This window comes from Mycteria americana, chromosome 14, assembly GCF_035582795.1.
Source record: "Mycteria americana isolate JAX WOST 10 ecotype Jacksonville Zoo and Gardens chromosome 14, USCA_MyAme_1.0, whole genome shotgun sequence".
Classification (NCBI taxonomy): Eukaryota; Metazoa; Chordata; class Aves; order Ciconiiformes; family Ciconiidae; genus Mycteria; species Mycteria americana.
Genome location: NC_134378.1, coordinates 18,758,417 through 18,772,037, shown reverse-complemented (window position 1 = coordinate 18,772,037; position 13,621 = coordinate 18,758,417). Strand labels below are relative to the sequence as shown.

General features: G+C 43.1%; 1 protein-coding gene across 1 annotated transcript; it reads right to left on the bottom strand.

Moving 5' to 3' along the window:
* Nucleotides 1–795: 795 nt before the first annotated feature.
* Nucleotides 796–11,350, bottom strand: LOC142416976 (solute carrier family 2, facilitated glucose transporter member 11-like). The gene is made up of 12 exons (XM_075517195.1): nt 11,327–11,350; nt 9,696–9,794; nt 8,975–9,135; nt 8,228–8,352; nt 6,562–6,691; nt 6,269–6,417; nt 5,473–5,660; nt 4,293–4,403; nt 4,115–4,216; nt 2,930–3,005; nt 1,874–2,001; nt 796–1,544 (listed from the first exon to the last, which is right to left on the bottom strand). Exons 1-12 carry the CDS (start codon nt 11,348–11,350, stop codon nt 1,338–1,340), a joined length of 1,500 nt encoding a protein of 499 aa, XP_075373310.1. The 3' UTR covers nt 796–1,337.
* Nucleotides 11,351–13,621: the final 2,271 nt, after the last annotated feature.

The window sequence follows — 13,621 nt, the reverse complement described above, 5'->3', positions numbered from 1 at the left end:
CTTTTACTGTAAATGAGTCTGACAAAATATTCAAGGCGTAAAATATTTACAGTCCTCTCTACAGCTGTCAATCGGTATCGGTATTGTTCACTTGCAGTGAACAGTAACTGAAGAGGCTGTACTGATTACACATCCCTGACATACAAAGATATGTGATCGCTTCTTAGTCATGACAGAGAAATACACTCTAGGCAGGAGCCCTGCATGTATCCAAGAGCTGGAGGACATGACCGAGCTTTTGCTCACAGTGTGCTGTACATACAGCGAGGTACTGTACAGATGATTTTAGGAGAAACTGTAAAGCAACAGGTATTCTGTTACAGCCAGGAGTTCCAGTCTGGGGCGGTTCTTCTGGGGTAAACTGGGTCCAGGCAGCCAAAAGTCACACAAAGGAAAGTAGCAGCTAAGTTGCAGTGGGATTCATAGCCCATGAGATGTCTGAGGGAACTCTGATCCTGGAAAAGTAGCTACAGACTCGAGATGATGATGGTGATGGGCAAGATAGCACAGAGTATCTAAAAGTACTCTAGGTGCTTGTGTTTTATGGTGTCTGGATTCCACCCATGAGTCCTTTAGCTCTATTGCCACTGAAAGACACTGTTCCTTGAGAATGAGTTGTATATGAATTGTTTCCCCATACTTTATCACGAAGAAGTCTGAGCTTAGACTCAAATGGCGGAATTTTTTAGCAAAAAATTACATTTAAGTCAAACCAAGGAGGGCTGCGGACATGGAAAAACTTCAATCCAAAAGGGCTGAAGTCTGTCGAACTAGATACAACAGAAGGACAACATGGCGTTACGCATGGGAACCCAGCAAGGTTTGATTATTCGGTCGAGTCTAGAGAAAGAACGAATTTCTCTCCTATTCCACTTTTTTCTTTAATCTGTTATGGATTGAACACTAGGCAGAGATAGCAAGCCAAGAACTTCACTATTCTTGTTTCAGGGTTGTAAAAACACACTCAGAAATCACAGAGAGAGAGAGAGAGGATCACAGGTGTTCCCTTTTCTCTGTTGTCAGCAGAGTGTTTATAAATTCTACATATAGTTTCAGTTTGTATTAGTTGCTCTGTTATAGAAGAGATTTACATATCAGCAAGTGAGCCAAAATGCTCATGATTCACATGAGTCTATCCAGTTAATATCAGCCATCATCCCTTTTCTAAGCTGCCCAGAGTGGAGTGCCTGGGAAAGGTGCTGGTTTGGCAAAATGGGAACCTTGTAAGTGACAGATATGAAAGCTGACAGTCCATTTGGACTGACTTGCTAGTCAGAAAAAGACTAATGTCTTTTTTTCTTTCCTTTTAAGAAAGCCTGACTCCCCCTAACGGCGGGTCAAAGCCTGGTGCAGAAGGTATAATCCTCGGTGACATGATTTGGAGTTCCTGGAACATGCTTCTTTTTAAAGTTTAGCTTACTGAATTCTTCCGTGATTTCCACGATTGATTTCCCTTTTGTTTCTGGAAGGAACAGGTGGATAATTATCCCTGAAGTGAAAAGTACCCCCATGAAGATGAGGAAGCAGAAGTGCTTGAGTCTTTCCTGCAGGGAAGAGCAAAGCGAGAAAGAGAGCAAGATGAGCGTATCTTTTCTTTTGTCACTTTCTTGGCACAGTTTTTGTATTTGGGTCCCAAAGTACTTTAAATTTGATAAGGAGTTCTTTGCATTTTGACCTTTGACAAATATTTCAGTCTGAATAAGTATCTCGGGCAAATCAGGGCCCTTCAGCTGCAAAAGTGGACTTGGGAGAGCGGGTGCCAAGGCCACTCTAGACTGACATGGCATTGTCATCTCCCGCTGCTCTTCTTCCTGCTCCCACGGCTGACTCGAGCTTAGTACCCTGGGGAAGTGTCCCAGGGAAAGTCACTCACCACAATGAATGGGAAAGTCATTCCGATCACAAAGACGCCCAGCCAGCTGAGAACTGCGCTGATCACAAAGGCGGCTGGTCTGCATGAGAGCTTGAAAATTTCAATCCTAATGGAAACTGTGGCACCAGCTGAAAGAAAAGAAGAAGAAGAACTAGCCCTTGTTGATGTGTTTGATTCGAACATTTGGATTGAGCGTCACCATTACACAGTCAGCAAATAGATCCTCCTATCACAGACTAGCATTCAGAAGACTTGAGTATGTCACTGTTTTTTAGAAAAGAAAATGTTTGTGGCATCTTATAAACTGCTAGACATCAGCTTATTAAACTGGTAAATTATTCAAATACATTTATTGGGGAGATTCAAGAATTAAGTAGTGAGAAAGTCTGACATCTCATGAAAGAAACTGTGTAAGGGTGGAATAACAATTATTATTGCTAACAAAAATTCCCAGCGTGATACTGCTAGATCACCAATGAGTGATCTTCCCGGCTTCACTTCCTCGGCATTTCAGTTATGTTTTGAAGTCACGGGGCTTCAACAGCTTTGAGTTAGGAAAATAATTCAGCCCTGCCATATGGGAAGGCAAATATTTTAAAAATTAATAGGCTTTAAAAAAAAATTTTAAAAGGAGCAGGTAGTATATGCTAGGAAAAGAATTACTCCAAAGTCGGTCTTCTGCACTGCTATCTATGTGGGATAACATGTAACATTATACAACACTGAATTTAAAAGAACTCCTGCTTTTCTTTTGCTTTCTTTTTTCTTAGTATTTTAAAAAAAAATCTTTTACCCATCTGCTTTTGCTCTCTTTTTGCTGTATTTTTCCAGTGAGTACTTTTTGCTCTCTTCCTTTCCTCTTGTTAGCAAAGCCCAAACCTGATGGCATTGAAGTTTCTGGCCAATGATTGGACCCACAATGTTTAAATGACTACAAGAGTAAGTTAAATGAATTTACTTATGCTAAATGTTAGGCAATTTATGCAATATTTTCCTAGCTGTATCAATAAGCTCACATGACTCGATTCCTTTATTTCTTTTGAATGAAGTACTCACCTGGCCCAACTCCAAAGACAACTGCAAACAAGATAATGAGACAAAGGCTGCGGTATGGCATCCAGAAATACCAGTCCTGGGAAAAAAAAAAAAAACATAACAAACTTCTGGGTGAAATCTGTTGACAACCATAGGTGAGAAATGCTGCTTGTTTTCCAACGCTGTCACCTCAAGAGAAAATATACAGCATGGGGGAACTGGCAGAGAAATGTACGTGCTTTTTCCTGTGGATGGAACAGTGAGGTTTTTGTTAGGTGAGCAGAGAAGCAGGTTTGCTAGCAGCTGTCAAGCTGGGAAGACTTCAATCAAAGGAAGTCTGAACAGCACTTTTCCACCCTGTCCTCCTTTCTTCTTGACCCCACGGTGCTTCCCCCAACCCTTAGAGATATGGGAAAGCCAAATCGTATCTTTCTTCACTTTTGTTAAGTGATAGGTTCAATAACTGGTACTGAGAAGGAGCTTTCCTGGATCTTAGTCAAGAAGATACGAGACTCGATGCTTTAGGGAAAAAGATTTCTGTCTCCTATGTTTGAGATCCTTCATGAATGAAGCAAAACTGGAAGTCTGCTGCCACCTTGCTTCAAGGCTAATTTTACAGTAGTACCTATAGAGTAGCTCTTGGATGAATACTGGTAACCCAGGAGACTTGCTTCTGAAGAAGCTACAGCAATGAGACAGTGTTATAGAGGTGAACTGGTCTCCAGTCTGCGAACAGATACGTGCGTTCCCAGTATCTTTGGCAGCAAAGTTAAATTTCAACTTAACTGATGCAAAGAGTCTGGCTTTTTATTGTTACTTGTTAAAAACCGCATGAATAGAATGGGCCATTTTCCTAGGACCATCTTTTGATCTAGGCTGGCCAGTGTTTCATCCTGCAGTCTGATGAAATCAGGAATCAGTGCTAGTGTCTCAGTGTTTTCTGTGCTCCTTGCCGAGCTCATGGGATTATGCTGAAAGGAAGGCAGGAGTACAAGAGAGTACTTGCTGAGAAAGGGTTTAATCCTACGTATAGACAAGCTTGAGCTTCAGGATATTCCCCTCCCAGAAGGTAAGCTGTTAACACAGAAGTTATTTTGGCACTTCTAAGCCTCACTTTCCTTTCTCAGTAGCATGATCCTGCCTGTGAGCAGAGGTTAGAAATAAAATGGATAATGGAAAGATCTGCCATGAGAAGAGTTTCCTTACCTGAAGGGAGAGAGTCACGGTGATACCAGCTAGCAGTGAACCCATGATCCAATAGCCTCCTCTTAGGAGCACTTTCCTGCCCAGTCGCTCAATGATGGAGCTCTGAAGGACAGAAATCACACTGGTATCGGTGCCAGAAGAGCAAACTGTGACCCATTCCCGTAGTAATGTGACTTACACAGACTACAGTAGCTATGAGTTCAGAGAGTCCAACACAGAGGGTCATATAGGAGATCATTCTTTCGTCAAAGCCAGCTGCCTGGAGGACTTCAAAAGTATAAAAATAAATCTGGAAAAAAACCCATTAAACAGTGAGAAGAAGATAATTGATTTCTTACCCATACCTGTGTGACACTGCCCTGGATAGGAGCTGCTAACCAAGGAGCATGCAGCTCAGCTTTGGAGTGAGCTGGAATTCTGCACTCTTTTTGGTAGTATTCACTTTATTGGCAGACAAAAACGTTATAAAATGTTATTAATTAAATAATTTGGTAAAAGATAAAATGCTGGGATAAAAGGACCTCCAGCTGCTGCAATGTAATTAAGTTTGCAGAGTCCTGATTTAGGTGCTTTCAGAAGCAGCCAGGTATATTGTCACTTCCGGAGCCCATCCAAAAATATGATTGTAGAATATTCTCAAGAAAGAAGAGCATGGGTTATGGAGTCATGAGGGGGTGAAACAAGCATCTTTTCAAGTATCTCTGTTACTGTTTGGAGATATGCTGAGATGGTAAAGATTCCAGTTTAAGCTGTGTTAGACTCAGCCGTGTATTTCTTTTACAGACGTTGCTGCATCATGATGTTAGAGGTAGAAGAATCATGCAGGCAATTGCAAAGATGTGGCTTTAAAACGATCCCAGAAAAATGCTGCTGTGAGGAAGAGGGGGAAGACTGTGGAAGCTGCCAGGACAGCGAGCATGCTCATTGATTAGCTTGAAAGGTACAGTGAGCATACTGCCATCCCAATATCTTGGGATGATAAGAGCCGGTGGGCAAATAGTAGCAGTGGAAGGGAGCAGTAGCATAAAACTACGCTGCAGATTTTGCCAATATAGGGTGAGCTCATTTGTAAGAGTGGGTTCTGGGGCCTTGTAACAGCTTCCAAAAATGCCTGTTAAATAAGCCTGACTACCAAGGAAGGTAACTCCAGCAAGGACCAAGAGCTGGGCAAAAGGATGTCACGTGAAGAGCCCGGCTGATCTTTGCAGACTGCTGCTGCTGCCCTGTAGGAGGACTGGCAGACAGCAAGTTGTGGCCTGAGAAGCCTGAGAAAAATGGAGAGAACTCCTGGGAGCCATGATGTCTCCTTTAAGGTTGTCAATAAGTGGTTTGAGGCTTAAGGGGGAAATACACTCAACTGCATTGATGCCACATAGCTGAACTGTGGCGGTCAGAATAACTATCATGTACAGCTGCCAACGGGAGTCTTGTTCTTTTATTAGCTCCAGGACACTCAAGATCTTGGTGTTTTTCATTGTTGCCTTCTCTTTCATGATGTCATCAATCTCTGCTTGGTGATGGCCTTCACCCCAAAGCTGCCTTATGGCTGTGGAGGACAAGGAGAGTGAGACCTGCAATGTTAATTTGTCCCTGTTGTTTGTTGCCTAAAGATTTGGTTGAGTAGGTGATGCACGTGTCTGGCAGCACAGCATGCATGGGATGGGGCTGTGGTGTGAGGCAGAGATGTCCTATAGGGTGTTCCAGAGCCCTGGTCCCCTCCGGCACAGAGGGACCTGCTCTGACAGAGGGGCCTAGTGGCGTGCACAATGACTCCTTCCCTGCCCACGGGTCCTACTTTTCTCCCTTCCTCCTTCTCTCAGGGTGTGAGCAGGGTACACAGCCAACAACCAGAGCTAAGGGGTGCCCTGTGGAGCCCTGCAGTGCAAACAGCCATTTATCGTTTATCATCAGACTGACAGCGCAGGTGGTGTCAGCTGAATGCGAAAGGTTTTGTAATACAGAACTGTAGAGAGAAGTAGTTTCATGTTCTACGTGGGGACTACAGCAGAAATATACTTAGGTATTCACAGTGTCATCTTGGAAATGAGCGGGGAGAAACTTTGTCCTCTTTATTTTTTTTCCATATGGGGAGAGCAAACATCGCAAAACAAGTGAAAGTCAAGTGAGGAACAGGAACCTGGAGCCTTCAATTACCTCTTTTGCAGCCTTCCTGGTCTCCTTTATGCATGAGGAGATATGGTGGGGACTCAGGGAAGAAGGGCAGAGTGACCAGCTGGACCAGTGCTGGAAGTCCACAGGAGGCCATCAGCATGGGCCACAGGGACTGGCTGCCCAGCAGCTCCCTGGCAGGGATAAAACATGTGTGTAGAATAAAAGTTCATTGCCTTGGTTTAGAGGAAAGAAAGGAATGGATGGAAAAGCAGAGGAAGAAGCAAAATGTAGAGGGGGCCAGAAATGTATTGGGTGGGAAATCAATTGTATTATACCTTTGTCCTGAAATTTGCCCTACGGCTTTTCCCAGTGACCAAAAGAAAGAGGAGGTAGAGTTTGCAAATCCAAGTAGCTTCCTAGGGGAAATTTCTCCAACGTATTGATGATGTAGAGGAACACAAAGACCTTGGGGTGAGGAGAGAATTATGGGAGAGAAGAAAGAAGGCATTCATAACCATTGGAAATAAAATTGCATGTAAATAATTAAGCATTACAGAATATAACCGCCTCGTACACCGACTTGTTTCTCATACCTCAATCCACATATGAGATTCTTCAGTACTAGATTTTCTAACCCTTTCTACAACAGTGTTTGGTCCTCTTTTCATAGTGCACTTTCCCGATCTTAAGAAATGTACAGTTTTCCCTTTGGGATATAGGTGTAGCCTCATCATAGTATCTCTTTTGAGCCTTAGCATATCTTAAGGGACACAGAGTATGCAAGCGCTGAATAACTAAACACCCTGTAGTAATATTTAATATGCTTGTAGTTAACCCACATAATCTCAACCTTTTCTGACATAATGCTATAGAAGACCTGTGCGGTAGATCCATAGCAGATTAAAATATGCAGTGCTATATTCAGTGCTGATTTGTCCATGATTTAGGGGGAGACACAAGTATTTCTTTTCCACTGTCCAGCAATATTTTTTATTATTTCAGGCAGAGTTGATGTTTCCAGCTATATGTGAAGTGCTTAATAACTCAGACATGCTGAAAACTAGTCTGGGAACAAGAGATTTTTTTTGATATGGTGGTCACGGCCCCTTTTATCTGTTTTGAAAGCAACATGTTCTTCTCCTGGCTTTCTGTGATAGCAAAGCAATGTAGATATGCAATCTCTTTAACAAAAATTAGGTCTTTGCATGAGGCATGGTACAGGTTCTAGACCATAGCAGGGCCCCTGTGGGTGAGTAGTGCTCAAAATACAACTGTAATTCGTCAATACAACTGTATGTCAGAGAAGCAATGTACAAAATCTGGTTACCTGAAGAATAGACATTAATTTCTAATGAAATAAGTTAAAATAGGCGTCCCTGTGAATATTCAAACTGAATGGGAAAGCAACTTCTTGTGTAGAAGACAAATACAAGGCATATTGATACCAGCACAGGATGTTTTTGCTGCATGTGGTCTACCTGCCAGGAGTGATTTTGCTTGACTATGTCCAGCTCTTTGTACTAATCCCAAGGACTTACTGCTTTGAAGCAGGTTGAATGCCCTTGTAGAACATTCCTGAAATACGTCAAACATTCCTGAAAATTAGTCAAAATTAAATGGCCATGGCCTTGAACAGCCTGCTTCTCTGGAGCCTTATGAGAATACTAGCTTTAAACCATATAACATATAATTTCCAGTACGGTTAACCAAAATTAAGATAATATTATACATATTTTTCCATCAGAAAAAAAACCTGTTTCATGTTGTATCAAAACATTCCTGACAGCTCTGAATATTTATGATTTGGCAAAGCTGAATTTCATTTGGTATCAGCAAAATTAGTAGTAATGATGCTCTTTATTGCTGGGTGTTATAGAAGATCTTTTGACAAGGGATGACTGACTTTAATATTTTATTTTCTTAGCGGAGGATTATTATTTACTTTGAATAAAGATGGAAAATTTTGGGAGAGCCTGCTGACCTGTGGGAGAAATCACTTACCTGCACTTATTCCACACATGAAGCGTCCAATTAGAATCATCTCAAAGGACTGGGCTATTTTACTGCATCCCATGATGGATGCTGCCGCTACCATGAGCAGATTGTTGCAAAGGAGACATTTCTTTCTGTAAGTGCAAGAAAGTAAAAAACATTTTTGTAAATCAGAAGGGAAATGGCACTTAAGCTCCTGGCATGTAGGATGTCTTGGGTGAAATTGTCTTGCTCGCTTTGTGAAATTATACCTATGTGGTCCAGGGCAAAATGAGCCCTTCCACACTCTTGGCACTGGATACTCTGGACTCGCAGTGTGCCTTGGCACATGGCTAGACCTGTGAGTTTGGGAACACTTCTGGGTTTTGTAGCGAAGAAAAGTCTTAAAGCTTTTCTGCACTTGAAAATCCATAATGAAACACATCGGTGTAGCACTTAGGAGCATCTCAGTGCTGATGATACATTTTGAGTAGCACCTCCAAGTAATCCATTCTGTCTTCAGCCGGGGGGGGCTGCCTTTCCTCCTTAGACTAACCCAACCTGAGTCACTGCATCTGGTGTGACAGGCTGGCAGCACAGTTGATTAGACTGTGCCACAGGACAAGGGCAAGAAGCAGCAAAATCTCTTGACAGCACTGCCAAGCTGGCTGTATTACAGCCATGACTAAGCCTAAAAGTCTGTCTCACATTTAAAGCCTCAACTGTCATTTCCTTAACCTAAGATTCGGTTGGCAAACTGTCTTTAACCGTACGTACTTGCCATACTTGACAGTCAGGTATCTACTTCCTGAAGAGCCCAAGAGACCTCCTATACCAAAGATGGACACGGTGATAGACCATAGGAACAAGAGGTTGTCCTGATGGATGGGGTAGCCGTATCGCTCCAGCGAAGTTTCATTAATGAAAGCCTTAACATGCTGAGGCAGAAAAAAGAATTTTCATTAACAATAACTGTGACTCCAGTGCATGTATTTTATTACATTTAGAACATAATTTTGTTGCTTCAGCTAAAGTCGCTATTTCATAAAGACTCTAAAAGAGTGCATTAGCTAATAGACATAGTATAATAGAGTATGGTGTGTTCATTTTGCCATTAAAAGGAGTTCATTCTTTGGTTTTTTTGCACTTGAAATCTGAGGAACTTAGGCATGGACTTGCAGTGAAGAATAGCGTCAAATGAGACTACTGAAGTAGGCACATGTGCTGTAGGTTTATAGGGAAGACAGATGCCACCCTAGTCAGTGTGCATCTTCAGAGGAACAGTTCTATAAACAACAGCTTGCAGGTCTCTCTCTTTTCTTCTGTTTTCAACACTTTTACATGTTCTGCTTTACATGATAGCATAGTAATGGGAAAGAATTGTGAGAGGAGAATACTGTGATTAAACCCTTGCTGACTGCCAGAGAGGAGCAGCCTCAAGCAGGAATGTAGACTCAGTGCCACCATTAACCAGTGTGCCATGTGCATCTTTGCCTACCTGAGACATGTAGGTGATTGTAGAAATTTGAAAGCAAATTTGGAATGTTCCACCAATCCCCAGGACAGCGATAATTTGAAAGAGCCCCCGGTACTGTACCTGCAGAGGTAGAACAACATCTTTTTAAGCTTGTAGCAACATCAGGCTGTTCCGGGAATATGTCTTTCATTCTCTAGAACTGTCTCATTTGTTCAAGGGATTTGCAGATAGGCACGTTCCCTCTGCTTGCCCTGGTGTGAAGTGTACATCCTCCTGTGATTTCCCTACATCCGACTCAAGGAAATGCAGCCTTTAGCTATGGAAACCATTACATTTCCCTCCCCTTCTCGATAATTAGTCAACAGAGTAGCAAGCTGAAGGTCATTCCACACTCCAGGGCTAAAACATGTGAGAGTGGTTTTGGGGAGGGAGGTCTTACTTTGCTATCTGGACAGTGGCCAGGCTACCTGCAGCTCACGTCTGCCCACAGTAGTGACCAGGCCCTCTGTACCCAGACCTTTTCTATCTTATCTGAGAGAGCAGCTGCTGTGCAGGCCCTTGAATAGTGGGCAGTGAGCCCTCAACTCAAGTTTTGTGGTAAAGCTTCCTGAAATCACCAACAGCAGCTAAAAATTTTAAAAAGAATACTGAAATGGGGAAAAAAACCAGACTGGTGTTGCTTATAGCACATTTTTCCACTCAGATTCCTATCACTATGGCAGCCCTTGGAAATCCACGGTTTTCTACCTGGATGGAGAGGAGGGAACAGCAGGGAAAGGTTTGGGGACAGAAGTGTCCTTCTGGTCAAGATGTGCTGTAGGAGGAAAGTGTCGTTTCTAGTTCTTTACCGTCATCAGTTACTATTATTACCTCTATTACCATCATCAGTTCTGAACTCTTGCCCCTGACCTGCCTGTCTCAAGCAGCGTGGTCATCTTAATCTCTTGGGAGCTTTCAGAACAGGCATCCCACTTTGATTTTTTTTCCGATTTTTTTTCTGAATGATTACAGATCTGAAAATACACAACCAGCACTGCACTTAGGTTTACTCTGCAGCAGCCTTTGCAGCAGGACATAGTGAATATGCCGTGAATGAACACAAAATTGACAGCCTTTCCTGGATGAGAGGTTAGGCTGAGCACTCTTTCTCAAAGAGGCTTTGTCCTAATTGGAGGTGCCTCACTGATGTGTGAGGGTTCAAGACTCAGCCATAGCCTGAATATAAATGCTGTAGGCTCCCACAAACATCCATGTCAAGATGCCACAGCTGCCAACATCCAGTCCTGTTCCCCGCCTTTCAAAACCTCTGCCTGCCAGCTCTTGCACTAAATAATTAGTGATATATTTAACAAAACGCTCTTTTCAGCAGGTAGGCAAAGCAAATGATGTTTGAAGGTAAGCAAATATTTTCCAGTAAATGAAAACATTTAGGAAACACTAACGTATCAATAAAAATATGAAAAAGATGGATGGCAGAGCATATGAAGTGCAAACATCTGTAATACCTCAAAATGGTGGGCAGAACCACTTCCAAGATGCTTTTAATGAATAGGAGCCTTGTTGTTTTGTACTGAGATACTGATTTTGTTTTATTTGAAACACTGCTAGCATACAAAAATGTCACAGAAGTAAATACCCCACCAAGAACTTACCAGATCTGATAGGAAGCCAGTCATCTCTGGCTAGGGGCTGGTTGTCCAGTGTGTGATGTGTCTTTGTCATCACAGGCTTCTGTGTCTCTGTCTCCTGCCTGCTGGCATGGCAGTGGGCATTTGGCTTCAGGGACCAGAGTTAAATTTTTACTATTTCATCCTCACTCACTTATATTTACTTCAACTGGCCAAAGTTAACACTGCTGGATTAAATATTTCAGGAAATAATTGCATCTAGTCCAGTCCGTAGGTGGAAAGTTTCAAAGCAGAGGAAGTTTGCACCTGGGGGGAAGCGAGGGCTTTGGAAAGGGAAAGGAGAACAGTTGAGGCAAAAAAATCTAAACCGTTTTCCAGGAACAGTAAAATGCTTTACTTCTATGATACAGACTGAAGAGTACCTCTGCCATAATCTACACAAAGCAAAAAGCAGCTGGTATGAGGTTTATGTACTGTTACTTATGATTAAGTAAAGTATGTGGTGTTCTGTTTCAGATTCATTGGTATAGTAAATATCATTTATTAGATTTAAAATAGGCAAATGTCAAAGCCTAATTCAGCTGTTCTGGCTTTATGTATCAGTTAGACTGTACTGAGGAAGGGTATTCCTTGCCTGGTGTTTTTGGAGATGTTTGTTGGCCAGGAGTGGTGAAAAGGCAGTAGGAGATATTGTGCCCTGGCAGAGGCTTTTGGCATAGACCATCTGGTCCTGAAGGCTCTGCTTGAAACAGCCAGTAACTGTAAGGAGCCACTTACTCATGAGAGTAATCAAAGGTAAAAATTCCCTGATAAATTAGGATGGGACAACTAGGATCTTAATCCCTCAGGTTTCAGCTTTGACACAGAACAACTCCAAGATCAGTGTTGCAGCCATTGAAAAGCTTCCCAGAGGCTCCTCTCTTGTGAGGTGAAGCCCCAAACTGTAGCTCTACATGTCTTCTGCTAGAGACAGCACTTGGAAGAAAGAGGTTTGCCTGGGGCTTTCATGTGTGGTTGATGCCCTGTGCTGTTCCTGCTTTCAAAGTCTTCTGCTTGCTCTTATTCATGCCAGGTGAATTTCCTCCACCCCTAAGGCTTGGGGTGGGGGCAGATGGGGCAATGGGGTCGTACTGAAGCCCTCAGTAAATGCCCAAGCTCATCCTCGGGACTTGTACTTTCAGTTCATAAAACACAGAATGCAATTATTTACAGAGGGGTTTACTACAAATACTGTGAGTCTAAAGAAATGAGAAAAAATACATGTTAATAATAAAACCTTGGTTACTTGTGTAATTCCAACTATTGCCTATATAACTGCATAGCAAATGCTGTTTATTCTGGCTTGCAATAGCATTTAGAATGAATTGGCATTTTTTAAAGTATTTTCTCTTGAACACCAACAATTGTAACATTTTGATTGCACAAAAATGCAAGTTGCATAGCTATTAACCATTTATTGTTTCAAAATGTTAATGTTTCCTTTTTATTACATAATTTTTCTCAAATTTTATCGCAGTGTAGGGGGGGTTATGTCATAAGGATTCCTACCATCCTTGAAAATAATTACTGAGGATCTCAAAGAGCAACAAATTCAACCAGCTCACAGTGAAATTTCTCTTCTGCAGAGCTGCAGAGCCAAGGGCCCGAGTGGCCGAGCGGCCGAGCTGCAGGGCCGAGCGGCCGAGCTGCAGGGCCAAGCGGCCGAACTGCAGGGCTGAGCAGCCGAGCTGCAGGGCCGAGGCCGAGCGGCCGAGCTGCAGGGCCAAGTGGCCGAGCTGCAGGGCCGACAGGCCGAGCTGCAATGCCAAGGCCAAGCGGCCGAGCTGCAGGGCCGAGAGGCCAAGCGGCCGAGCTGCAGGGCCAAGGCTGAGCTGCAGGGCCGAGAGGCCGAGCGGGCAAGCGGCCGAACTGCAGGGCCGAGCAGCCAAGCTGCAGGGCCGAGGCCAAGCTGCAGGGCCGGGCGGCCGAGCTGCTGGGCCGAGCAGCCGTTTGATGTAGCGTGTCACGCTCAATGTATTGCGTCACTGAACAGCTGTCAGCCCCACCCTGCTCCACCCTGGCTTTTCCCTCTGGGTACAGGATTTGGATATTATGTTTGAGAGGAAACCTGGGGTTGCACTGGTTGAGTTTTACCAAAATTTCTCTCTTAATTTCACAATTCAGACACTTCTCTCTCTCACATCCTCTTCTGTAGCTCTAGTCACTTGACTACCATCCACCTAAGATAATAACTTGGTGTCTTGTAGCTCTTACAATATACGCTTCATAGATGAATAAAGTCACACACTGAAATAAATACATGTATGATACTCTTTGTTA